The sequence below is a fragment of the Hippoglossus stenolepis genome, chromosome 14 (assembly GCF_022539355.2).
Source record: "Hippoglossus stenolepis isolate QCI-W04-F060 chromosome 14, HSTE1.2, whole genome shotgun sequence".
Lineage (NCBI taxonomy): Eukaryota > Metazoa > Chordata > Actinopteri > Pleuronectiformes > Pleuronectidae > Hippoglossus > Hippoglossus stenolepis.
Genome location: NC_061496.1, coordinates 357,038 through 382,935, shown reverse-complemented (window position 1 = coordinate 382,935; position 25,898 = coordinate 357,038). Strand labels below are relative to the sequence as shown.

General features: G+C 44.8%; 5 protein-coding genes across 14 annotated transcripts in view; 1 reads left to right on the top strand and 4 right to left on the bottom strand.

Moving 5' to 3' along the window:
* The window catches only part of map1sa (microtubule-associated protein 1Sa), a 7,801-nt gene extending 982 nt beyond the window's left edge, over nt 1-6,819 (bottom strand). The window contains exons 1-7 of the mRNA XM_035177165.2: nt 6,630-6,819; nt 5,138-5,239; nt 4,760-4,842; nt 4,445-4,585; nt 1,388-4,274; nt 874-1,091; nt 1-789 (exon numbers count right to left, since the gene is read on the bottom strand). The exon at nt 1-789 is cut by the window's left edge and continues 982 nt beyond it. Coding sequence (XP_035033056.1) covers nt 634-789; nt 874-1,091; nt 1,388-4,274; nt 4,445-4,585; nt 4,760-4,842; nt 5,138-5,239; nt 6,630-6,786 — 3,744 coding nt within the window. The 5' untranslated portion in view covers nt 6,787-6,819 and the 3' untranslated portion in view covers nt 1-633. The remainder of the gene's footprint in view (nt 790-873; nt 1,092-1,387; nt 4,275-4,444; nt 4,586-4,759; nt 4,843-5,137; nt 5,240-6,629) is intronic.
* The window catches only part of LOC118121592 (receptor expression-enhancing protein 6), a 719,670-nt gene that overhangs the window by 349,600 nt on the left and 344,172 nt on the right, over nt 1-25,898 (bottom strand). The gene's annotated exons all lie outside the window — the stretch shown is intronic.
* trmt13 (tRNA methyltransferase 13 homolog) lies at nt 9,103-12,724 on the top strand. 2 transcript variants are annotated; one of them, XM_035177175.2, is made up of 11 exons: nt 9,103-9,266; nt 9,694-9,743; nt 9,873-9,876; nt 10,012-10,071; nt 10,148-10,217; nt 10,329-10,435; nt 10,525-10,692; nt 11,037-11,109; nt 11,200-11,274; nt 11,497-11,887; nt 12,369-12,724. In XM_035177175.2, the coding sequence occupies exons 1-11, from the start codon at nt 9,162-9,164 to the stop codon at nt 12,550-12,552; spliced, it is 1,287 nt and encodes a 428-aa protein (XP_035033066.2). In that variant the 5' UTR covers nt 9,103-9,161; the 3' UTR covers nt 12,553-12,724. The 2 variants fall into 2 exon arrangements, with proteins under 2 accessions (XP_035033066.2, XP_035033065.2); XM_035177174.2 differs by having other exon boundaries at nt 9,104-9,266; nt 9,873-9,939.
* Nucleotides 12,668-16,068, bottom strand: lrrc39 (leucine rich repeat containing 39). 4 transcript variants are annotated; one of them, XM_047342914.1, is made up of 10 exons: nt 15,884-16,068; nt 15,553-15,733; nt 15,099-15,207; nt 14,850-15,006; nt 14,598-14,734; nt 14,338-14,483; nt 14,128-14,266; nt 14,082-14,095; nt 13,691-13,872; nt 12,668-12,913 (listed from the first exon to the last, which is right to left on the bottom strand). In XM_047342914.1, exons 2-10 carry the CDS (start codon nt 15,672-15,674, stop codon nt 12,885-12,887), a joined length of 1,035 nt encoding a protein of 344 aa, XP_047198870.1. In that variant the 5' UTR covers nt 15,675-15,733; nt 15,884-16,068; the 3' UTR covers nt 12,668-12,884. The 4 variants fall into 4 exon arrangements, with proteins under 4 accessions (XP_047198870.1, XP_035033069.1, XP_035033068.1 ...); XM_035177178.2 differs by lacking the exon at nt 14,082-14,095 and having other exon boundaries at nt 14,114-14,266; nt 15,884-16,066; XM_035177177.2 differs by lacking the exon at nt 14,082-14,095 and having other exon boundaries at nt 14,114-14,266; nt 15,969-16,060.
* dbt (dihydrolipoamide branched chain transacylase E2) lies at nt 16,869-24,871 on the bottom strand. Its single transcript, XM_035177173.2, has 11 exons — nt 24,728-24,871; nt 23,955-24,087; nt 23,109-23,184; nt 22,847-23,028; nt 22,644-22,771; nt 22,273-22,516; nt 21,768-21,934; nt 19,589-19,666; nt 19,275-19,466; nt 18,041-18,112; nt 16,869-17,852 (listed from the first exon to the last, which is right to left on the bottom strand). Exons 1-11 carry the CDS (start codon nt 24,770-24,772, stop codon nt 17,685-17,687), a joined length of 1,485 nt encoding a protein of 494 aa, XP_035033064.1. The 5' UTR covers nt 24,773-24,871; the 3' UTR covers nt 16,869-17,684.

The following is a 25,898-nucleotide window of genomic DNA, read 5'->3' as shown; positions in this document are numbered from 1 at the left end:
ATTTTTCACTAAGTAAGAAACATAGATTTAACTAAACCGATATAAAACAGATTTTTGATCTGAAACTCTTTTACAGGAGACATAACACTTCATGCTAACATGCTAATGAGTTGAAGGTTGTGATCCAGCAGAGGAAGTAACAGGAAATGACAGGTGGGAACTGTACAGTGACATCACACAGGTAAAGAAAGGGTTCTTCCTGCATCACGAGGCGGTCGCCTCATCTCCTGACGAAACTCTAGTACAGTGGAAATCACGTTTGTCCCAAATCCATCACTTTAAGGGGTTGATTACTATAAAAGAATTGTGTAGCTTCTGTATTAGTAGTCTTTTTGACTCAGAAAAAACCACACACACACACACACACACACACACTAAAAACTGTGAAATAACTTTTCATGGTCCAAACATGTACGAAAAGACTCTAAATGATCTGAGCTGTGCTGCCTGGTTTCTGCCCCGGGCCTGTTACACCCCCCCCCCTGCCTACTTTTCTGGGAGGAAAAACCTTGAAATAATTCGTCGCCAAACTTCTGACTAAAACCTGCGGGATGGTTAGGGTTTGAGAGTGGTCTGGCCGTAAACCATGGCAACATTAAAAGTCTCATCGTCTGCCTGGGTGGGGGCGGGGTCTCAGAACTCGACCTTGCAGGCGGGGAAAGTCTCCTCCTGCATCGCCACAGTGCTGTTGCTGCCCAGCACGGTGATTGACAGCTCCCTCTGCCGGTCGTGAGTTTCCTGGTACCATTCGTGCATTGCCAGTGAATCAAATGTCGGGATCAGAGTCACCTGTGGACAGTAGAGTAACGGACCAATCAGGGATTAGATAATGAGAAGGTGAACGACAAACATGACGTCAGCTTTTTCACCGACCTGGACCTCAGCCCAGCTGCTCTTCCCCTCCAGCAGCGAGTCCAGGATTCTTCTCATTGCCGCCTCCTTCAAAGGATCGTCTCCGCTGATGATGTAATACGAGGAGCGAATGCGTTTGAACAACTCTACGTCCACGGTGGAGGAGGCACCGCTGGACGGGAGGTAGGCCAGGTCCACGTAGATCGCAGAACCCTCAGAACCCTCAGAGACTCTCGGAGCTAAAACCAGCAAGAACAAGTGAGATTCTACAGATACCACTTCGTATAACGGTCACCAGAAGGAGCTGTGGCACATCTAGAGTTTTTCATGAAGCTGACAGAGACGTGTTTAAGAACATGTTTAAAAACGTTTTCTGGATTTATTTCGGAAATTTTTAAGACATGTCAGAATGTGGTTAAAGGCATTTTCAGAATGGGTTTCAGGAAGTTTTTCACAACATTTTCAGAACGTGTTACAGAACAATAAAAAATGTATATTTCTACCATTATCTCATTATTTTCCGGCTGATGCCTACCTGACGATGGAGGTTTTAAAGTTCCAATTCTTGATCCACCAAGTGAATTTCTCGATGATGACTTGGCGTCAAGGCTGGTCATCATCTTCAATGACCCCGAGGAGCTGCCGACCTTGAACTTTCCGTTCTGGGCTGTGGCTCCTCCAGATGTTAACTTCTGGGTCAAACCTGATGGTTTCTTGGTCTTCGCAGCTGAACTCTTCAGACTCTTGTTCGATGCATCAGCCTGTGCGTCTGCCATGCAGGCTCCAGGCTGGGGGGGTAATGGTGGCAGATCTTTGATTATGGCTGGTGGCAGGTCATGGGAGGAAGGTCGTCCCTCCTGGTGGATGTACTGCAGACTGTGATGATCCTGAGGATGACTGGAAGGAAAATGGTCACTGGCATCGTCATCAGAGTCGATGTCTGCGGTGATGGACGGACAGTCCTCTGTGCCGGGGGGGATGTCAGAATCTGTGATCGTCAGCGCAGAGTCGCTGGTTGATGTGGGAGGAGTTTCCTGGCTGAAGGCTGAAGGACATTGGCTGCGGTCCTGGTCCTGAGACTCATTGTTGTTGTCGGACATGTTTAGTGAAACAGCGGAGTTGACGTGCTGCTGATGGTTCTCTGGACTCCTGGGATGTTGAAACTCACAAGGTGAAACCAGACACAGATCAACATCATGTGGAACATCTGAGGGGAGGTCGGAAATCCTGTGAATGCGCTCCTCTAATCCATTTCCATGATGGGACGATCTCATCCCTGTGTTGGAGTCTAAGTCATTGACATGTCCATTGGCGTCTACTCTGTCTCCCATGGATCCTTTGGGTGACGCAGTAGTAGGTGGCGCCACAGGCATGGACATCATCGTAAGAGATGAGTCTGGCATCACGTCCCTGAAAGGACTGAGGGTCAGGAGGCTGGAGGTTTCCAGAACGTCCCTCAGGGAGTCTGATGTCCGACAAGAACTGAAGCCAAGACTGGACTCTCTCGCCACAAGGCAGCGGTGCTCACCCACACACTGAGCGTCTTCTTCAGGTGACGGATGGAACGCAGTCGAAGTGATATCAAAGTTTACACCGAGATTACTCTTTGGTGTTTTGGCAAGAGACAAAAGCGCAGCGGGCATTTCCTCGTCTATCGCCATACAGCGAAACATTTCGGGACTCTCGACAGTTGACGTCTGACTTCCTTTGGCCTTCACGCCATCAGAACTCATGTTCTTTAAACCGACATTTGCATTGTCATCTTCCAGTTGAAGTCTTTCAAATTCAGCAGTCATGTCCTCAGGTGTTGACACCTTGGAGCGATCAGCCTCTATCTGGTTTGAATCTGGTTTAGTCTTTGTCCCTTTGTTCAACGTGTCTTTCTTTGGAATGGGCACGTCTTTCTTCTGAGTCTTACCTGAAGGTTTTTTTGGTTCAGTTGCTGTTGCCAAAGCTCCACTTCCTGTTTTTTTCACATCTTTAGCGACTAGTCTTGTAATTTTCTTCTCCTCTGTCTTTACGCCCCTCTTACTGTCTTTCTTTGGTTCAGGTCTAATGTCTTTCTTTGGTTTGAAACTCAGACTTTCCTTCCTTTTTACTTCCTTTTTCTCCTCTTTTAACACCACATCTTTCTTGGGAGCAATCTTCTCAGCAGTTTTCAGTGGCTTTAATTTGACATCTCCATCCTTCACTTTAGTTTTTTCTTCTCCATCCATCTTGTCTTTGTGGGCAGGGTCACCTGCTGCCTTCGGCTTCATTTTAACCTCATGTTTTTTTACCTCTACTCGTCCAAGCTTGTCTTTCTGTAAGGCACTACTGGGTCTGACGTCTTTAGAACTGGACTTAAGGCTTTCACGACTCTCTGCTCTTTTTGGTTGTTTTTCAGTTTTGAGTGTGTCGAGATCTTTCAAACACACTGTTGGATGTTTGAGGAAATCCAGATGTTTGAGTTTTTCGAGTCCATCCAGGATTTTGTTCTGTGGCGTGCACCCTGGGAAAAGGACACGGATGATCTTCTCCTGAGGACTGGATGGATGCCACACCAGCAGAGCACAGATGGAAACGAGGCACGTTAGAGGAAGATTTGAGCTCTTTACATTCGATCCACTGTTTGGCCAAATCTGCATTAAATCTTCAAGTTCTTTGCTTCCATTGACAGGATTCAGAGTGTAGAGCTCCAAACGGCCAACTCCCATCTTCTGAAACAAAATGACTGGTTCTATTATGGGTCCGTTAAACCGACTGAGAGGTTCAGGTTTGATCGCCAATCTCTGCAAGTACTGACACGTGAGTGCCACCTGGTCACAGCTCCGCAGCTCACTGGGATCATCCTGAATAGACTTGACTCTGTCAGGAACGTTGAGGAAAACCACACCGATCTCAGGAGAGATGAGATTTTTTATCCCGTCCTCTTCAGTCTGAGATCCAAACTCGTTCACCTGCTCAGCCACTTTCCTCAGCAGGAGACTGTTGAGTCCAGGGAGATTGTCGACACCGATGTGGGTCAGGAGCACAGAGTCGATTCTGTCCAGGTGTCGAACCAGTTTCCAGAAGCAGGAGCGGGGGTCCGAGCCGCCATTCACCAGAACATTAAAACCATTGATGGCAAAGAAGGCAGAGTCCCCCCTCCCACCAGGGAAGATGTAGCAGCAGGGTCGAGAGAGTTTCAGGAAGCCGACGGTGCTCGGCGGCTCCAGGAGGTCAAAGGGCGACTCAGGCTCCAGCGACTCAGAGAGATACTCTGTGAACTCCTGCAGACCCTCCATCTGAGGGAGGACAAGGGGAGGGTTGACCTGGATGTTCATGAAGTCTTGAAGGTTGTGTTTCTCTGAAAAAGACTCCGTCCATAGACCTTGGTTTGGGCAGCAGAGCGTGAGACTGGCCTTCACCTCTGTGTCTGACGAGTTTAACAATTCTGTAACCTTTGAAAACACAAAAAAAATACTTGTTCAACAAGCAGAATCAAATATTATGCAATACTTTTTAAATGTTAAAACCAGTTATAAACAAACCTTAGTGACAACTAGAAAAAAAAGGATTAATTAAAAGGAATTTGTGCCTGAGACACAACGACAGTGTGACAGCTTCTCACCTCATCATCAGTGAAGATGTGGACAATGTCGTTAAGAGAGAAGCAGCCTTTCTGCAACACGATGTCTCCACTCTGTTCCACGCACTGACCGACCACAACCAACAGTTTGTGTCGAGACGAATCACAGATCAGCCGTCGGACCTGAACCAACAGGAAACACATTCATAAGTTCTCAGAGCTGCAGCTCCGGAGGTTTTCATTATGACAGATTCTGAGTGTGACGCTGAACAACAGCGTCCTTTCACATTTCAGCTCATGTGACCTACTACAGGAAATTAAGTTTTATTTTTGCTTTTGTTTCCGCTCGGTTCCCACCTCAGAGAGGACGAAGTCACGAACTGGATTCACCACGACCTGAATGTCCAGGACGTCTCCACGGTGACGCAGCGTCCTTTGACCTGCAGCAACAAGACACATGAGACACAAGTGTGTCCTCAGGCTGCTCAGCAGAGTCTCAGCTGACTGTGTTTATCTCACACACACACACACAGTGTGAATGATTATGTCATTGTGACGTCTGTGTTTTAATATTTCAGTTTGACGTCAACAGAAACAACATGAACAGTAAACAAACATCTTCCCTGATGTCATCTCTACTTCCTGTTTATGAAAATGTTCCAAGTGAACATAAAAAGTTGAAAGATGAGGAATACATTTTATTGTGAAAGGGTGCAGTGTTTCTCTTCCTCTCACCTGGGACATGTTGTGACATGAAGGCCGAGTGTCTGGACACAAAGAGTTTCAACTGCTGATCCACAACGGACACGTCCAGATCGACACACCAACACCTCACACCTGACACACACACACAGTAATACGTTTCATGACCTGTTTCCTCCTCAACAAACAGGAAGCTGAAGATATTTGATGACATCACTTCCTCTTTTAACTTCACCAACAGACTGACAGAAGAGAGGGTGGAGATGAAGAGGAGTTAGAGGAGGAGGAAGGATTCAACTGAAGAGTCTGACACATCATTTAAAATTATATTTAAAAGACAACTTATACCGAGTGTTAAACAAGTTTTAACATCGCTTCAACAGGTTTAGATGACTTTAATGTTGTTTCACACTGTTTCATGTTGTTAAACAGTATTTCTTCATTGTTTAACATAGTTTAAAGTTGTTTAACGGTGTTTCATGTTGTTTAACGGTGTTTATCGTTGTTTATCGTTGTTTAAGTGGTTTAACAGTTTAAAGTTGTTTAACATAGTTTAAAGTTGTTTAACGGTGTTAAGTTGTTGAACATAGTTTAAAGTTGTTTAACGGTGTTTAAGTGGTTGAACATAGTTTAAAGTTGTTTAACATAGTTTAAAGTTGTTTATCGTTGTTTATCGTTGTTTAACATAGTTTAAAGTTGTTGAACATAGTTTAAAGTTGTTTAACGGTGTTTAAGTTGTTGAACATAGTTTAAGTTGTTTAAAATAGTTTAAAGTTGTTTAACGGTGTTTAAGTTGTTGAACATAGTTTAAAGTTGTTTAACGGTGTTTAAGTTGTTGAACATAGTTTAAAGTTGTTGAACATAGTTTAAAGTTGTTGAACATAGTTTAAAGTTGTTGAACATAGTTTAAAGTTGTTGAACATAGTTTAAAGTTGTTTAACATAGTTTAAAGTTGTTGAACATAGTTTAAAGTTGTTTAAGTTGTTGAACATAGTTTAAAGTTGTTTAACGGTGTTTAAGTTGTTGAACATAGTTTAAAGTTGTTGAACATAGTTTAAAGTTGTTTAACGGTGTTTAAGTTGTTGAACATAGTTTAAAGTTGTTTAACGGTGTTTAAGTTGTTGAACATAGTTTAAAGTTGTTGAACATAGTTTAAAGTTGTTTAACGGTGTTTAAGTTGTTGAACATAGTTTAAAGTTGTTGAACATAGTTTAAAGTTGTTTAACGTAGTTTAAAGTTGTTGAACATAGTTTAAAGTTGTTTAACGGTGTTTAAGTTGTTGAACATAGTTTAAAGTTGTTTAACGGTGTTTAAGTTGTTGAACATAGTTTAACGGTTTTCAGTTTCCCGGACGCGGATGTAAAACCCGGGGTGGAACCTGACGGACGAACCGCTTGAAAGCAGCAGCTGCTGTTTACCGGTTTCATTGTGAAAGGCCCCCCGACTTCCCGCCTTGTGGACCGGGCAGCAGGCACCTCGGTGTCCGGTCCGCGGCTCCGGTACCGGACACTTTAGCACAACTCACCCGAGTCGATCTGCCGCAGCAGCCGCTCCAGCAGCCCGGAGGACCGCAGCGCTCCCACCACCACCAGCACCGAGTAGTCCGCCGCAGGCCCCGAGGAACCGGGGGAAGAACCGGGGGAAGAACCGGGTCCGACGCTCCGCTCCGCCGCCGCCATCATGGCATGGACTGTCCACTGATGACGTCAGCGGGACGCTCCCACGGGGCCCCGCCCACCTGAAATCAGAGGCGGGAAACATGATAACTGACATAGAAATGGACCAATAGGAGAGAAGAACTGAGCAGGCCAGTGAATTACTATTGGTCCTTGTGTGTTGGGGGGTGGGACCTCCAGGACGCCTTCACGTCCACTGAGGAGCATCTGTGTGAGCGGTGTTCAGGTCCAGTCTGTATTTTACTAGTTTACATGTTGAGAAGTATATAAATATAAATGTTTAATAAGAGGGACACTTGAATATAATCTGATAACCTGCCGGCGCATGAATTCATATTTTTAACTCGACTGAGGATCCAGACCTTTTTTCTCATGTTGCCATGGTGAATCCACTTATCTGCGCTCCATTTATTTTGATATGCTCGTGCACGTGCTTGTCTCAGGTATAATTTAACTAATTGTTATCAGGTTAAAAGTCAGTTTGTTAAACCTGATTTCTGAAACAGTCCCAGTTACCACTTTGTGTTCCATACATGTAGAAATTGTTTCATAAATAAAACTTTTGTCAAATATAATTTGTAATATACTGGAGCTGTTCTGTGTTTTTTTAAAAATATATTTACACTATGATTTATTTTAGTTCTGTCATAAATATGTTTATAAAAACTATATAAATTCAAAATCAAAGATGATATATTTATACAACTGCTAAAAAAAATTAAGGGAACACTTACATCACAGTATAACATCAAGTCAGTTAAACTTCAGATATCAATCTGTCCATTTAGGAAGCACAAGTGATAATGAATCAGTTTAACTGCTTTGGTGCAAATTAAAGTAACAACAGGTGCAATGGAGAAGCAAAATCAAGAGAAACCCCAAAAAGGGAATGGTTTTACATGTGCTGGCCACAGACAGCTGCGCTCTCTTTATATTTCCTGACAAATTCTTCTTTACTTTTGTGTTCTGCTCGTTGTCACTACTGGTAACATGAGGCGCTACCTGCAGCACCATCAGGGTGCACAGGTAGTCCAGCTCCTCCAGGAGGACACATACATACGTGTGGTCACAAGAAGGTTTTTGTCTCCCAGCACAATCTCAAGAGCCTGGAGGAGACACTAGTAGACGTTACACCATCAGAAACCAGGATACTGGCAGTTACACCTGGAGAGCTGGACATGGCCGTAGAAGGGCATCAACCCAGCAGCAGGACCGGTATCTGCTCCTTTGTGTGAGGAGGAACAGGAGGAGCACTGCCAGAGCCCTACAAAACGACCTCCAGCAGGCTACAAGTGTGCATGCTTCTGACCAACCTGTCAGAAACAGACTCCATGAGGAGGCCTGAGGGCCCAATGACCTCTAGTGGGACCTGTGCTCACAGCCCAGCACCATGCAGCTCGAATGGTATTTGCCAGAGAACGCCAGAATTGGCAGGTCCGTCATTGGAGTCCCGTTCTCTTCACAGATGAGAGCCAGTTCACACTAAGCACATGTGACAGGCGTGAAAGAGCCTGGTGAAGCTGTTGTGAATGTTATGCTGCTGTAACATCATCCAGCATGACCGGTTTGGTGGAGGGTCAGTGATGGTCTGGGGAGGCAGATCCTTGGAGGGTCACACAGACCTCCATGTCATAGCCAATGGTTCCCTGACTACTGTTAGGTACTGGGATGAAATCCTTAGAGAGATTGCCAGACCTTAATCTGGTGCAGTGGAACCCCGGGTTCCACCTGGTGCAGGACAATGCCTGGCCTCATGTGGCCAGAGTGTGTCGGCAGTTCCTTGATGACGAAGGCATTGATACCATTGACTGGCCCTCTCGTTCCTCTGACCTAAATCCAATTGAGCACCAATGGGCTGTTATGTATCGGTGCATCAGACCCCGCCAAGTACCACCACAGACAGTCCAGGAGCTCACTGATGCCCTGATCCAGGTCTGGGAGGAGATCCTTCAGGACACCATCTGCAGACTCATCAGGAGCATCATGTCCAGACGTTGTCGGGTGTGCATACAGGCACGTGGGGGCCACACACAGTACAGAGTCACATGATGAGTTCTCGTGATGAAATTCACGCAAGTTGGATCAGCCTGTGATTTCAGTTTTTTGGATTTTTCGGTATGATTTTGAATCCAGCCCTCAATGGGTTAATGATTTTAGTTTCCATTGACCGTTGTTACATCATTTTGTTTTCAACAAATTATAGAATGTTCATCAGTAAAGTTTTTCTAATTGAATAATTCGTTCATCAAGATCTGATGTGTTATTTAAGTGTTCCCCAAATTTTTTTGAGCAGTTGTATATAGTGTCTCACATGGGCAGTGGGTTCACGGCATTTCCCACAGTTCGATGAGCACCTGAACGCAGCTCGTACTTCCTCCAAAATGGCGGCTCCGGAGTTCTGCAGCTTCTTCTTGGAGAAAAAGAAACGGTTCTGTAAAATGATGGTGAGCCGAGGAAGAAGGTTCTGTGGAGAACATGCGACCATGGTGAGAACATGACTGTTTACATGGAGAGAACATGTGACTATGGAGAGAACATGACTGTTTACATGGAGAGAACATGTGACTATGGAGAGAACATGACTGTTTACATGGAGAGAACATGTGACTATGGAGAGAACATGACTGTTTACATGGACATGATTAAATCTACATGTTTCACATCAAAAAGATTAAATCTGTGTGATTGGATAGTGAGCAGGGGGCGGAGCTTATACAGACACCGAGTTAACTGCTGCTCGGAGCAGCGTTGAGCTGCAGCGGAAGTTGCCATGGCAGCAGACCTCAGGTTAAACCTGACCTCCGTAGTACTGGTTAGCCACAAAGTTACTCCTGAACTTACCCTGATGACCAGTAACCTCGCTTCGTAGTAAAGACCCCGGATATGAACATGAGTCATGTTTCCTGTTTTCAGGAGGAAGGAAGCAGCAGCAGAAGAATTGTGTGTCCTCTTGACCCCAAACAGTGAGTACAACTGGTGGATCAGGTTGTTCATCACATGATTTATCACTGATAGATAAACAACAAAATGAATACAATAAATTCAGTTTTATTATCATTTGTTTTGTTTCTACTGTGTGTGTGTGTGTTCAGTACTGTGAGTGAAGACAAACTGGACAAACACCTGAAGAAGTGTAACTCCAGAGAAAAAGAAAAACCTGTGAGTCTGAACTTGTTCATTTCTGTCTGAAGTTAAAGGTCGGGGGTGTTTAATGTGTTCAATGCTCCTCAGGTTTATTATGTCGCGAACATAAACGCTGGATCAGCTGATGGAGACGAGTGTCAGCAGCAGGTAACATGTGATCAGCTGATCAACTCACTCAACAACCATGCAAATTGTGTTGCTCATGCTAACAATTCTGTGTCAGGTGAGTCTGAGTGAACGTAGCAGGACGGAGTTACACTCTCTGCTGGACAAACTGAGGACTGCAGTCACAGGTGAGCTGCTGCTTCTCCTCTACCTGACAGGTCTACCTTCAGGTGATGGAGTTAAACACTCATGGAGATTCGGTCTCTCTCCACAGTCTCATGTCATCACTGTTGTTGTAGATCTGCAGTGTAACGTGGAGGACAACGTTATGTGTCATCCTGTCCTCCAGGGGGAGCTTAATAACCCAAAGAATGGAGACTCCGCCCATAAACACCTGAAACAGCAGGTACAGAAAAATTTAACTCACCTGAATCACATTCTCCTTCAAGAGGCAGAGATGGATCAGGTCCCGTCTAACCTGTCAGGTTTGTCCAGTCTTCTATTTTAGGTCACCTAGAGGAGCTGGGACTTCTGGGAGGGGGGCGCTGCTTTGTGGAGTTTGGGGCAGGTCGAGGGAAACTGTCTCACTGGATCCACGAAGCCCTGAAGACCTGCGAAGACCTGCAGCTGCTGCTGGTGGAGCGCTGCAGCACCCGCTTCAAGGCATGAAGCAACCTTACAACTCCAGACCATCGGCTTCAGACTTACTGCATCCAGATTCAAAATTTTAACTTCCTGAGTCCAGATTCACTGACTCTCGATTCTAAATTTCACTCCAAAATCCAAATTCTCCACACTAACCCCTAACTGCTAACTGTACTTAATTCCTGACTCCAAACTATCCAAAACTAGACTGCTTGAATCAAGAATCACTGACTCCAGACTCCCAGAGTCCAAACTCCAGATTCTCCAGACCAACCCAATCACCAATCACTTTAGATTCCTAGCTCCTTGACTCCAGGCTCCTGGACTCAAAATAACTCAACCTGGTCTCTGTTCTGCTTTAGGTGGACGGGAAACATCAGGATGTTGGAGTTCAGTTTGAGAGGCTGCAGGTTGACATTCAACATCTGGATTTAAGTAAGAGACAAACATCCAGAGACCCTGATGGTTTTAGATCTGAATCCATATGTTCATGGTCTTCTGTCCTGACTCTGTGGACGTTTCCAGGTAAAGTTCCTCTGCTCAGGAAGAAAAATCTCCCATTAGTCGGAGTCGGCAAACACCTGTGTGGAGCAGCGACAGGTGAGAACAATCTGCTTCACTGTCTGAGCTCAGCTCTGTCAGCCGTGTCCACAGGTTTGACCTGATCTGAATTCAGAAACCGCTGCTCCTTGATGGTGCAGGTAAAGGTCCTGGGAGCACAGTACGCTTGACAACACTGACCTGAGACCATATGGTTTTGACATGACACTAACTGATCTGCCTTGCCAGTTGCAGCTGAACATTAACAGGTTTCTGTCTCAGATCTGGCTCTGCGCTGTTTGTTGGACACACCAGGACTGAGAGAGGAGACTGAACCACCACCAAAACGCCTCAAAACCTCAGAACCAGCTGCTGGTCCAGACACAGGTTCCGTCTTTAATGATACAGGACTAGTTTCTGATCCTGGTCCTGTCTCTGGTGCTGTCCTTGGCCTGGCAGTGGCGCTGTGCTGTCACCATCGCTGTGAGTGGCGCCACTACGTGGGTCAGCAGTTCTTCTTGCAACGAGGACTCGGAGCTTCAGAGTTCTCCGCTTTCTGTCGAATTTCCAGCTGGGCCACATGTGGACTCAGACCGACCAATCAGGATGCAACCAAACTGGGAGGAGACGAGGAGGAGCACGAAGCAGCAGAGGAGACAGATGCTGTGAACGGGTAACTCTTTAAACTCAGACCCCTTCAGGTGGTCACAGCAGCAGTGTGTCAGTGTAAAGATACATCAGCCATCCAATCAGAGAGAAGTACTGTTAGTAAGTGTTCAAGAGCAGCACCAACACGTGACTGGTCCAAAACCAAGAACCTCACTCAATCAATCCACTGGGGCGGGGTTATCTAGTTACCAACTTAAACCTTTTAACAGCCGTTTTTTAAATGTGTAAATGTTTATTCAGCATTAGGATGCTTGGATTTAAGTCACAAAGACAGAAGAACATGGACGACGTTAGCGTTCATACAGTGATGAGGGATGATGTAGCGCCATCGCGGCTCTTTAGCCTGTGGCGCAGAACTAGCAACTTGGTTCATGTTGGTGTAAAGAGGCTATGAACAGAATGTGAAACGTTTGTCCTGAGGGGGGCACTAGAGGGCAGGAACAGATCAGTAACATTTAATGATAACCAATTCTGTGTCTCTGCAGGTTTTTGTCGGCAGCTGAACGAGAGCAGGTCGGTCGACTCTGTAAACTTCTTATCGACAGCGGCAGAGTTCACTTCCTCACAACTAAAGGATTCAACAGCAAACTGAGTCGATACGCAGACGCTCATGTGACCCTGGAGAACGTTTTACTGACCGCCGTACCCTCCCTACGTCCTCTGTCCTGAGGTCGGGTTCAGGGATTGAGTTTGATTCCCAGTTTAAAATTTTCAGTCATATAAAATGAAGATCGAGACATTTTAAAATGTCACCTTGAAACTTTTTTGAGAAATGAGACTTACATGTTTTTGTGAAATCATGAGACTGAGTTTAATGTTTGATAAAGTTTCTGTTCAATAATTTTCAGTTTCCTGTTTATGCGTTTTGACACATCACAGGATCACAGCAGGAGAAGGTGAAAGTTCATTACTATAATGACGTGTCAGCAGAGTTGACTCTTTCAGCTCTCATCGTGACAATAAAACGTTGTTTTGATTTAACAAGCTGCAGCAGAAGAAGCTCAGCGACGCATCAGGTCTGAAGAATCATCTGCAATATTCAGAAAAGAAACTATTAGTTATTCATCAGTTAATTATTAGGGATTTATAATCAAATATTTTATAGTAAAACATCCTGATGAGTATTTTTACCATTAAGAATATGATTGATTATAAATTAAATATTCATTTTAGTGTCATGTGTATCAATTACTGTTATTGTTAATAGTTTTAGTCATATTGAAGTTATTTAATTTTAACTGAAGGTGTTTTCGGAACTTTCAGCTGTTTCTCCCAAGCTTCTTCAGTAAATTAACTGACTGAAAAACACAGGAAAAGAAGTTTTGAGTTTTAACAGAAGAAAACAGAAACACATTTTTATAAATGACTCGTACACACCTGCTTTTAACGTGTGTGTTTTTCATTTAAACTGTAGCAACAACAACAACAGAAGTGGTTTGCTCTGTAAACAAATTAACACATTTTGATTTGTTCTTCTTGCTGCTTCCCGCCCTGCGGTGCATCTTTGCGAGAAGAAATGATGTACGTATTTATTTGGATACATGAAGTAAGATCCAATCACAAGACACAAGTGCGGCCACATTTTAACGGCAGGTGTGAACACACGCACTCTGAGCTGTCCACTTATGACTGGATCACAAAAATGTTGACTCTTTGACTGTTGTTGACCCGTGTTGACTCTGACTCCTCCATGCACACACAAGTTAGTCATGGAGTTCCACAAGGTTCTGTCATTGGACTGATACTCTTCGCCTTTTATATGTGGTGGTTGAGAGTCGAGCGAGTGCGGTGAAGTGTTGGTACTAACGGTTGATGCGGTGCATGTTGAGCACAGCGTACGACCTCTTCCTGGCCTCCTGGATGTAAATCTTCATGAACTCTCGTCCAAACATCTCTCTGTCATCATCATCTTCATCATCCTCAGCCTTCATCTTCCTGCATGGCAGCGTCACGTCCAGAGTCAGAGGGTTGTCCCGGAAGTTAACAAACCTGCTCAGAAACAAATACAAAAGACATACGGAGAAGACCGAGAGGTTTATACTGAACATGAAGGAAAATTCAATTCAATTTTATTTGTATAGCGCAAAATCACAATATACATTATCTCAAGGCTCTTTACATAGAAGGTCAAGACCTTAAAATTTTTAATAGAGAAGCCCACAGTTCCCACAATGAGCAGCACTTTGGCGACTGTGGACCTGAGGTTGGACATGTTTGTGGACAGACTGACCTGAGGTTGGACATGTCATCCATCAGAGGGGGGATGTCTCTCAGTCTGTTGCTGCTGAGGACCAGTGTGTCCAGACTGGACATTCTGCTGATGTTTTCTGGGAGTTTCTCGATCTCGTTCCTCTGGAGCCACATTGTGTGCAGCTTCTCCATCCTGAACACAGACATATCTCACTGTTGATTGGCTGATGTCTGAAGGGGCGGGGCTCAGAAGGTTTGTCCCACCTGTGTATGTCTTCAGGTAAGTGCTGCAGTCGGTTTCCACCCATATCGAGCCACTCGAGCGCTGGAAGTCCAATGATACAGTCTGGAATGGAGGTGAAGAGGTTCATTGACAGGTCCAGGTGCTGCAGCTTCTTCAGGTTCCTGAACTACAGAGAACAAAACAGATCTTAGGTCAGCTAGATCAGAACCTGTCAGGAGCAGGAGTCAATTTGAGCCTGAAACTGGTTTACGTTAGTGCTGGTTCAGGTTTTGGTTCGTACCTGGTCTGGCAGGTGGTCCACGTCCCGGTTCATGGCAAGTTCCAGTTTCTCCAGATTTTCACAGCAGCTCAGCTCTTCGGGAACAAACTGAACTCTGTTGTAGCTCAGCAGCAGCTCTCGAAGCCGGATCAGCTTTCCTGAGACCAGAACCAGGACACCAGAAGAATCAACACACTGACACCTGTGGCTAAACCTTGGCTTCATCTATGACGACGGAGGGGTGTCTGTAGAGGAAGTGGGGGTCGGACTGACCGATCTGTTTGGGGATCTCTGTGATCCCGTTACGGGACAGATCAAGAATCAGAAGGTTCTGGAAACTAGATATGAAGTGAGGGATCTTCTGCAGTCCAGTCCGGTGGATCTGCCACTCCTGGACCTGACTGAGCTGGACCAAACAGTCTGGCAAAGACTAGAAGAATAAGAAGTATGAGAAACACATCAGTTATCTGCAGTCCTGGGGCCAGAACAGATCAATCTAGCATCTGTTCCGTGTGCCGGTACCTTCCACTCCTCCTGCTCGATTCGGAGAATCAGTCGTCCATCTTCTGTCTGCAGCTTCTGTTTGAGTCGAGCCAGAACCGCCCGGTCCTCCCAGACACCCACGAGCAAACTGGACCACAAACATCCAGAGACACGAACAACAAACATCATGAACAACAAACATCAAGAGACACGAACTTTGACCCTTGTTGTGAAATATGAGGCTCTGCTGTCAGTCAAGCTGTCCATGTCTGTGATTGGTCATACGCAGTAAACTCCGCCACGTTCATGTGAGTTGACAACCAGCGTCAAGTGACCACTTAGCCTGACAGTGATTGGTAGGTTAAGTTCAGCTGGATAACAGACAGATATCCTGGATATGTTGAATTCAGGCCTCAGGAGTCCACATAGTCACAAATCATCCTCTATTTCTTCACCAATAAAAAAGATCTCATATGAGTGGGTGGAGTCTGACCTTCCAGTGACTCCGCCCCTGGCCGTCCTCCATCTGTGCTCCTCCTCCTTCCTCCCCCTGATCCTCCCCTCCCACAGAGCCTTAATGGAGCTGACCGAGACGCACGCAGACACGCCCATCATGATGACGTCAAAGGTTTACAGGTGAGATGACCTCTGACCTCGTCTTCTAGCTGAACACCCTGTTACACATTGTTTATGACGTTAAATCACATCCGAGAAAACTATTTGATCAACTTGACGTTCATTATTTAATAGTATCATCTTTGATGATGTAAAGATAAATCATGTACGACAAAGACCAAAAAAGTAGTAAAGTAGTATTCACTTACTGTAGTTTAGCAGTATTGTAGCACAGAGGTATTGTAGTATTTAGATATTGTAGTTTTGTTGTAGTATTGTAGTATCAGTTCTCACCTGATGGGACCGAAACAGTAGAAACATAAGAAACAGAAACAGTTGTCCTCCATGTTGTGTCCTCTCTGCTGAAATCTGACCTCAGACCTGTGATGATAATTTTAGCTTTCAGGTCAAATGACCCCGCCTACAGTCACGTGACTCCGCCCACAGTCACATGACTTCTTCATTGCGTGACCACGCCCACAGTCACATGACTGGAGCATCACGTCCAGACGTTGTCAGGAGAAGATACTGAGGAGGCCACACCCACTGAGTCACATGATGACTTGATGAAATTCACACACGTTGGATCAGCCTGTGGTTTCAGTTTGTTACTGGGACGTTCAGTGTGGTTTTGAATCCAGTCCTCAGTGGGTTGATGGTTTTAGTTTCCATTGGTCGTTGTTACGTCATTTGGTTCTCAACTAATAAACAATGTTCATCAGTACAGATTTTATACTTGAATCATTCATTAAGATCTGAATTTAAAATCTGATTCAACTGTTCCCTTAATTTTTTGAGTGTATAAAGCAAAGGTTATGACTATTTATCACAATGTGATGAATTTCATCTCTGGACGTGGTCAGTTTACAGTTTTTGTTTCTCAGTCAACTTTGTTGTTTATTGTTCTATGTTCAAAAACACAGGGATTTCCTAAATATCGGTTTCATCTGTAACGACAAAAACAAAAGCCGCGAGATCGTTCGTTGTTCTCGTCTGTCTGACGCTACGAGAAGTCAGAAGTGTCCGACCCCGTCTGACACTCAGACCAGTCCAAGTCGAACTTTACCTGAAGCTGCTGCCACGTGATTGGCTGACTGGATAATCACAGTGAGTGTGAAGCATTATGGTTTAATGCTGCGATCGAGGTCACCAGAGTTTAAACCTTTTCAGTAAAATTAGATCTCATTGTTTCGATCAGGTTTTAAACTTTATTCACATTCATCTCTTTACATGTAGTGTCAATAAAAACAAACACAAAGCAGAAAAAACAGTTTGTAACAGACGACCAACACCAAGTGCTTTTCACCCAGCAGCCCCCAGGGGGCACTGAAGAAGTCCAGGTGAAGAGACGGAGATGTCAGGCACAGCTCAAGGAGGAGGAGACCAAACACTGGAGCGAAGTCCATCAGGGGACACAAACATTACTCCACAGGGACCAACATGTTGATGTGAGGTCACTGCCCCCTGCTGGTCACAATCATACAGCTACACTAATGTAATGTGAGCAGCAGGGACTATTGATACAGCAGCTGTTCAACACCAGATCAATATAGCAATAAATATATCAATATCATCAATCTGATTAGTTTCTAAAGAATCTGATCAATCACTTCTGTCCACATCTGTTTCCTGGAGACACAGATGATGATGTTGATGATGCAGATGATGACTGCCTCCAATGTCATGATTAATAATTATTATTATTATTATTATTAATGGGCGGGGTGGGAGGGTGTTTTGAATATAGTTTCTGGTAAATTTATTGCAGATCGATTATTGAACCAGGAGTTCACTTTAACCTCTAATCTCTGCGGTTGATAAGTCATCATGAAAACAACATGACTGACAGACTGACCTCAGCCACCCCCCCGCTCAAAGGCAACAAGGAAACGATGGCCATCAAAGGTGAAGGCGTCCAGAAAGATGAGGCGAAGTCGGCGGGGGGAGGAGGGGTGAAGGTCTGATCGTGTGGCATCTCCATCTCCCGGGGCTGATGGGAAACAATCCTCTTTATTTCAGGTCCAGCACCATGCTCGCCGGGTTCTCCAGGTACTCCCTCCACAGGTTGGAGAAGCGACTCATGGTGGCACCGTCGATGATGCGATGATCTGCCGACCAGCTGACCTTCATGATGCGAGCCGGGACCACCTGACCGCCGGCGTCGAACCGAGGAAGAACCTTAACAGGAACATGAAGTAGGCGTGAACATAGTTATTGCTCATTGATCAGTTTGATATGATTATTAATCTAGACACTGATGTTTATCTTGTGGAGGACGCATCATTCTGTTGTCATGGTAACTGGGCTGATGAAGACCATGGCGATGGAAAGTTCAGGGACAGGAAGTGTGTCGTAACTGGACCCACCTGGATTTTCCCCAGAGCTCCGATGGCGACCTCTGTTGGAAGGATCACCGGTTTGGCGTACGTCCCCCCGATCTGACGGACACCAATCAGACGACAGACAGAGGTCAGAGGTGTCACTGCTGTGTCGTAATGTAGTTGTCAATCAATGTTTAAATTTGTGTACAGAGCAAGAGATGGGTACACACACACACACACACACACACACACACACACACACACACACACACACACACACACACACACACACACACACACACACACACACACACACACACACACACACACACACACACACACACACACACACTTTTGGTAAGTAAAAACGAAGAAGCGACACCCCGTTTATCCAGGAACATAAATATGAATTCAGTAGATGTTTATAAAGATCAGTTCTAAGTGTGACGATTAGAAAACATCAGTTTTCTCTTTAGTGGTGCTGCTAAGAGAGCCGGGCCTAAACTAATCCGTTTCTTTAACACACAAGCCTTGGTGCATTGATGTGGAGAGCGTCAAAATAATATCACTATTGATTTTATTATCTATTAATTTATTTATTTTGGGGGGGGGGGCTGCTAAAAAAAAAATCCTAGAGGAAACACTGATGATTTAGTTGATTCTGTCCAACATCAACATCAACCAAAGTCAAAAGGTCTTGAAGATGCAGGTGCAGTATTTGTTGTGTTTTAAAAACTCTCTTGTTGAGGGTTAAGAACAGAGGATGTCTCACCTTGTTAAAGCCTGAGACAAATTGTGATTTGTGAATATGGGCTCTACAAATAAAATTTGATTTGATTTAATAAAAACATGGAGGAAGCAGCATCAGGTGAAGCTGTAACAGAACTGTTAGTATTTCTGGTCATTGCTAACAAATGCTAACATCCACTGTTGCCACATTGCATGTTTAACAAACTCTGATATTTTGTCCCAAATCTGACATGTGGGGTCGACGTCTGCACTTAACGTAACAAGTTGTCAACCTTCAATAAATAATGAAAATACTATCATCAGTTTTATTGATAGTATAAATTGTCATTATAAAATTACTAGTTTGTGTATCAATCATTTTTGAACATTTACAGAACATTTGAACAATTCAGCGATAATACTGATAACTGTGATAATTTAGGTCACAATAATTGTTTCATACCGTTTCATCTCGAGTAGCAACATACTTGTGTGTTAGTTAAATATTAGATGCGCGTTAGTTACGTATTAGTTACATAGCTGGACTCACTGATCCGATGTTCGACAGCGTGAAGGTTCCTCCGCTCAGCTCATTGGTTCCCAGCTGGCCAATTGACCCCAGCCCCTGCAGACGGTTCAGTTCCTGTGCGATGTCGAACACACTGAGCAGCTGCACGTTCTTCACGTTGGGAACCAGCAGACCCTGACTTGTGTCCATCGCCAGCCCGATGTTATGAGATGCCTGAGGAACAGGAAACACCGTCATGACCGCCACCACCACAGCAGATGACGTGGAGCCACAGAGCTCAGATTCGTGTGAACCAAAACTTTCATGTGTAACTGATCTACTGACTCGCACGCTACCTTGTAGGTGATGTTCTGGCAGCTGTCATCCAGCGAAGCGTTCAGGATCGGAAAGTGTAGGAGACCCAGGGAGGCAGCCTGAGCCAATGAGAGCACAGCGTCAATGGGCCTCATTTACTAACACGTGCACAGAAATGTTCTTACTCCCCGCACAAAATAAGTGCGTGCGCAAAATCGCAGCCGGATTCATGACACGTGCGCATCAGCCGATTTCGTTCTCACCACCATGCGTATGTTTGTGAATCAGAATCATTCTAAATTTACAGGCACGTGTCCGCTCTCTGCAATTAGCATACTGCCACGCCTCTTTCTCCATATAAGGACATGTGTTTGTCATGAAGAGAGCGGTGTGCTGGGTTAGGAGACGCCCCCTAAAAGGTAAAAAACACAAGAATCTCACAACAGCAGGAATTGTGGGCGACACAAAATACACACTTTTCTGTAGCGTGTCCTTGAAAGTGATGATGTTTGAGAAAAATTAAACCTTGGCTGCAATAAGTGAGGCGGTGAATGCTGTGTCTTGCACAGAGCTGGGGTCTCATTTATCAAACATTGCGTAGGATTCACACTAAAAGTGTACGTACGCCCAAAAGCCGGAAATGGCGTACGCCAAAGGAAATTCCAATTTATAAAACCGTGCGCACGCACACCTGAACGCAATGTTCGCTTTATAAATCACAGTCCACCTGGAAACGTTCGTACGTGGATCTGCTTCCAAATCCGCCCTCCACACGCCCACTTCCAACCATAAATGGTTAATGCAAAGCACGGCATGAATATTAAATTATCCTGCTGACCAATGGGTTTCCACCGTGAGTCCTGACGGAGTCGCGGCATCAAGCGATGAGAAGAGGAAGCGAAACTTTCTGAAACTGACATCGATGTGTTTGTTAGTGAGGTGGGGGTGAAGAGCGATTTTATGGGACAGCAGTGATGTCACTAATAAATAAAATACACTGATACTCTGCTGCTGCTGTGGATAATACGGGGAGTGAGAGTGAAGACGATAGAAAGAACGGAGCCTGAAATAAAAAAAGATCTAATTCAAAGGTGGAGGCAAAAAAAAAAACACACTGAGAATTTGAGGGAACCTGTTGTATCTCATGTTCGTATTTTAATCATCCAAAACTGCAGGATTATTAAATTCAGAGACAGCTGTGATGTCCTCAATCTATAGAATTTAACAGAATTATTATTATATGCTCGTGTTTGTACTGGGATGGTTCGGTTCCGTCGGTCGATCTGTGTGATACTGGACTCAGTTCAGCACAAAGATCACAGATCTATAGAATCTATATCAGCTGATCAGACATCGCTGAACCCTCTATTCTTCCTCATCCTTCATTCGCATGCACACATCACGCAGAACCCCGCACCAGTGTCACGGCAGTATTTATTTATTTAGAGCATCGGACTGATTCCCTCACATCAGTGGATCCTCACCTCCACTCTGGGATATTATTTGGAAAGTTTCTTCATTTCTTGTCAGTGATCTCCAGGTCGCTCTGTGCGCCTGATGGCACAGTCACGTTCACTGCAGTGATCTAATGATACACGCACAGTGTTAGAAGATATTATTAAAAACTATTAATGACTCGGATCCGTAACTCTGCTGTTAAATGGAATCTGAACGTAATTTGCTTTAAGTTGTTTTATATATTTTTTAATTAAAAGGTTCGTGTGGAACAGAAATGTCGCGCGAGCACAACTAAAGCTGTTGCTTTTAATGTAAATGAGGAAGTGGATCAATAATCTGTCTTCAGTTCACCACCTCACGTCTGCGTCGCCACTTTCCCGTCTCCAAAACGTTCGTACGCATGGGTCAGAGTTTGCGTGGAAATACGCAAATTTTCCCGTCAAGTTTGTTTTGATAAATCCCAACGTTTGCGTGAGAAGTGGCGTACGCACGTTTCAGGCCCCGTTTTGTGCGTACGCAACGGTGATGAATGAGACCCCTGAGCTGTGGACACGTCTCTTAGATGCACCGTGACGTGGACTCTGCTGAATAATTATAATATCGCTGCTTCAGGAACAGACGCACATTAAAAGGTCCGGTCTGTGTCGGAGTCTGTTTCCTCCTCACTCCTCTGACCTGCGCTCACTTTACACTTTAACAATAAACACCGAAAACAAGTCATTAGGACACAATCAGCATGCACCTCGTAACGTCCTGTGTTACCTTGATGAAGAAGGGCATGTAGCTGAGTTTGACCCCTCGACCTTCAGCCACTGATCTGAGTTCACCTCTCAGCGCCACCAGGCGGCTCAAATCGACCTCGTCACAGTAACCAAAGTGAGGAATCATCAACGCCGCCGTCATCGTCTTCACCATCGCTTTGTGGAAACCTCCAGAAAATAATATTTAGTTCAGCGACTGAAACTGCTCACACTCTGATCAGATTACGATCTGGGTCAAAGTCTGGATTACATTGGTAAATGATCTGTATTTATATGATCTTTTCTAGTCCACTCAAAGCTCTTTACATTGCAGTTTGTCCTTCACAAATAAAAATTATGATTCAATGTCTGGACTTCAGACTTAATTAAAATCTGGATTCAAATCTGGATTTCAGTCTGGATCAAGGTCATGACTACAGTCTGGGTTTAATTCAGGATTAAAGTCATCATGATAACATTGTGGTTCAACCTGAGCCGTCTGGTTTAATTCACTGATGACCTCTAACCTTTCAGGGGCTCTGTGACGTCCTTCCCGGTGAAGACGGGTTTGGATGTCGTGGGCGGGGGTTTGATGGCAGCCGGAGTGCTCACGGGCCTGGCGGCAGCAACCTGGGCCAGTCCTGGAGTCTGGATCTCGTGAACTGGGGTCGGAGGTAAGATGGCTCCCGTCTGCTTCGCCAGGTAGTTGAGGATGTCTTCCTTCAGGATCCGTCCATCTTTACCTGTCCCCACCACCTCACTTAGCTTTATCTGAGAGGACAAAGTAAAACCAAGACCAGGTTATACTTATGCAGAGGATGAGGATGGACTGAGGACAAATTGAGGAGGACTAAGGACTGACTGGAGACAGACTGAGGAGGACTGAGGACGGACTCACGTTGTTCTCCATGGCAAGGCGTCTCACGGCGGGTGTGGCCTGGGTCTTGTGTCCTTTGATTTCCTGGTGGGTGTGTTCTTCTCGAGCCATAGCGGGTGTCTCGACCACGTCCTCCTCCTGGATCACCTCTGAACCACAACAGACCAGTGAGTCTGGATTTGAACTCGGGTCCACACTAAAACCAGGACATGAGGTCGTCTCACCTGAACGGGACTCCGTCTCGATGTCCACCAGCGGTTTGCCCACTAACGCAGTGCCGTCCACGTCGTAGTAGAGTTTCTTGATGACACCGTCATAGCGGCTGGTGATGGTGACGGACGCCTTGTCGCTCTGAACCTCACAGATGCTGTCAAACTGAGAAACTTTATCGCCCTCCTTCACGTACCTGAAGGACAAGAACAGGTCTTGATGAAGATGATGTCACAGGGGCAGTTTTATTGTTAGGGAGGTTCTCTCAGTACTTACCACTCCTTCACCGTCACCTCCATGATTCCCTCTCCGATGTCCGATAGTTTGAACTGGACGATGGGTCCTCGACTTGCTGAGGACAGAACACACTACATATCAGAAGACATCATCAAGGCTAAGCTAGCGTAAGTAGCAACACGATGGTGTGTCCGAGGGTCCGTTAACGCACCTCGTAGGAAGATATCAGAGACATTCAGGTTAAAAACCTGGTTTAAATGACGTCGTTTCGAGTCGAATGTGAATGTCGGGGCTTACGGAACCTTGATGACATCACAGGAGCTGCATGGAGGCATGTTGTGTTTTTTATCTGTTGTTTTATTACGTCTGAAGCTTTGGTCACTATCGACTTCAGTTGTGTTGGATTCTGCTGCAACACTGTTTACACCTGAAACTCCAAAAGTGTTTTGTGGACTCAAACACTTCACCCCCCCATCATAGTGCTGAGGACATGAGTGAATTTTCAGTTTTCTGTGAACTATCCCTTTATGCATTTGTTTAGTCATATCCTCATTGCGTTTTTCAACAACATTATCGCATATCACATGTTTTCATAATATTGTGAAGCCCTATTTGACAGTGTGTCTCTGATTGGACAGTGTCTCAGGACAGTGGTGTGTCTCTGATTGGACAGTGTACAGGTGGCATGCTGCCACTTCTTAAGTGAATAAAGTTTTGTTGCAAGTTTGAATTACAGTCTGTCAACTTCCTGATTCCTGAAAACCGGAATGTGGTTCGATGTGATGCGAGCACAGGAAGTTCAGACTTTCACAATAAAAGCACAGACAGTGTTAGAGGACCTGTGAGGACCTGTGAGGACCCGGGAGGACCCGGGTCTGGACTCACCCACAGCCGCGTGCAGCGTCCTGCAGCTGAACGTCCACTCATCTCTGTCACGTGTGACCGCGAGCAGCGGCAGAACGCGCTGTGACCTGAGGCTCTGCAGCCGGAAGCACCTGCCGCGGTACTGATGAGTCAGCTGACCGGAAGACAATCACATCAAAACTTTATTAACACAGGTAGAGTCAGGTACAACACTGACGTCACTGATGACATAAGCTGCGTTCCCGACAACTCGGATATTCCGACTTCCAAGCGTTCCGGTGCACGGTGATGACGCCAGACAACCGCTGCTCCATGAACTAGGGGTAGATGAAGTTTCCCCGAGTTCACAAGTTCGAACTCCGACTGTGAGCAGTCCACTGCACGTTTTTAAGTAGGAGGTCGGAATATCCGAGTTGTCTGGAACGCAGCTTTAAAGCTCGTTCACAGTTCCGGTTCAGTCTCTCCTGCAGTTGTTAGCCTTTAGCCTGTAGCCGCTGTTTGACCCCTGTGTTGTTGTTTACTGTTTGTCTCTTGTTGTGTTTGTATTGTTTCTCATTGATGTTAAACTCAACTTTCCCGCCTTGAATCAATACAGTTTGATTTCTTCTGCAACTGCAGTATGCTAACTGAAGCTAACAACCAGTCGGTGGGTTAGCGTGTACTTTTAGTTTGTATTTCAACCAGTAAGCGTTAGCATCGGAGTTAGCACGGCAGCTAACGGGCTAAGCTAGAGAGCTAACCGGGTGAGGACATGACTTTAGCATCTGAAGCGGTCACACTTGTTATTTCCTCACCAGCCGTCTGAGCGCACTGAACGAGCCTCTGGTCACCGCCGCCATCTTTCCTCTCTGTTCACGTCACTGCCTCACGCCCCAGTCAGAGACCAATCAGCGCACAGACTTCTTCTTCTGTTACGTCAGCAGTACACATGACGTAACGCTGCCACCGGGCGGTCAGTGGAGGAACAACAGAAACACCATTTCAACTTTTTTTTAATTTGTTGACTTAAATCAACAATTTAGTAATAAAAACGCTAAATACAACAAAATGTATATGATTTAATGAAAATAAAATCTATTTATAGTAAGACGACTACATCCATACTGTAATATAATTTATATCATTAATTTACAAATTGATTAAATTGATTAAATCATTTTACATTGACTTCAGTGCCATGAACAAGTTTTCTGATCTGATATTGACCTCAACCATAAATAAATTGAAATAAATGTATATATACACTAAATATATAAATGATAATGACTTGTGAATGTGTATATGTGTGTGTGTGTGTTTGTGTGCGTGCGTGTGTGTCAGATGGGCGTGGTCAGTGTGATGGGTGGGGCCTCAGATGAGATGATAGACTGATAGATGAACTTTGTCAGTTGTTGTTCAGACAGTTTTTGCTGCAGCAGGAAACTGAAGGTAAGAGAATCATGTTCAATAATCAACAGTTTTAATTAGATGTGCAACTTTTAACGATGTAAGACAATAATTTATAATATTTGACCTCTGACTTCAATACGACACATATATGATCATAAGTGTTCGGCTGCTCTTTTTTAATTTTACATTAAATCTTTAATGTAAAATAATTTTCAATGTAACAGTCTTAGTAATGTTCCTGCTGTTGAGTTCACTACAAACACCAAATCTTTTATTTAAAAACTAAGAGTTCATGGTCCCTGACATCAGAGCAGTCACATGATCTGTGATGTCATCAGCAATCCAGTAAATGGCCTTACGTAAGAAGTACTAATCTAACGTTTTCCAGGCCTAACACGGTTTGTCCTGAATGTGGCGCTGTTCAGATTTACTGATGTATTGTAACGGTTGACCTCTGACCTCTTCTCCATTCAACCTGTGTGTGTGTGTGTGTGTGTGTGTGTGTGTGTGTGTGTGTGTGTGTGTGTGTGTGTGTGTGTGTGTGTGTGTGTGTGTGTGTGTGTGTGTGTGTGTGTG

Bases quoted from the DNA above. Each gene is read 5' to 3' on its own strand.
- dbt (XM_035177173.2), bottom strand. From the start codon at position 24,772: ATGGCGGCGGTGACCAGAGGCTCGTTCAGTGCGCTCAGACGGCTG. The intron at 23,185-23,954 runs GTGAGTCCAGAC...TTCTGTCCTCAG, and splicing joins GACGCTGCACGCGGCTGTGG to CAAGTCGAGGACCCATCGTC. The intron at 22,772-22,846 runs GTGAGACGACCT...GTTGTGGTTCAG, and splicing joins CGAGACGGAGTCCCGTTCAG to AGGTGATCCAGGAGGAGGAC.
- trmt13 (XM_035177174.2), top strand. From the start codon at position 9,162: ATGGCGGCTCCGGAGTTCTGCAGCTTCTTCTTGGAGAAAAAGAAACGG. The intron at 9,744-9,872 runs GTGAGTACAACT...GTGTGTGTTCAG, and splicing joins TGTCCTCTTGACCCCAAACA to TACTGTGAGTGAAGACAAAC. The intron at 10,218-10,328 runs GTGAGCTGCTGC...CTGTTGTTGTAG, and splicing joins ACTGAGGACTGCAGTCACAG to ATCTGCAGTGTAACGTGGAG.
- lrrc39 (XM_047342914.1), bottom strand. From the start codon at position 15,674: ATGATGGGCGTGTCTGCGTGCGTCTCGGTCAGCTCCATTAAGGCTCTG. The intron at 15,007-15,098 runs GTACCGGCACAC...TTATTCTTCTAG, and splicing joins TCGAGCAGGAGGAGTGGAAG to TCTTTGCCAGACTGTTTGGT. The intron at 14,735-14,849 runs GTCAGTCCGACC...TTCTGGTCTCAG, and splicing joins AGAGATCCCCAAACAGATCG to GAAAGCTGATCCGGCTTCGA.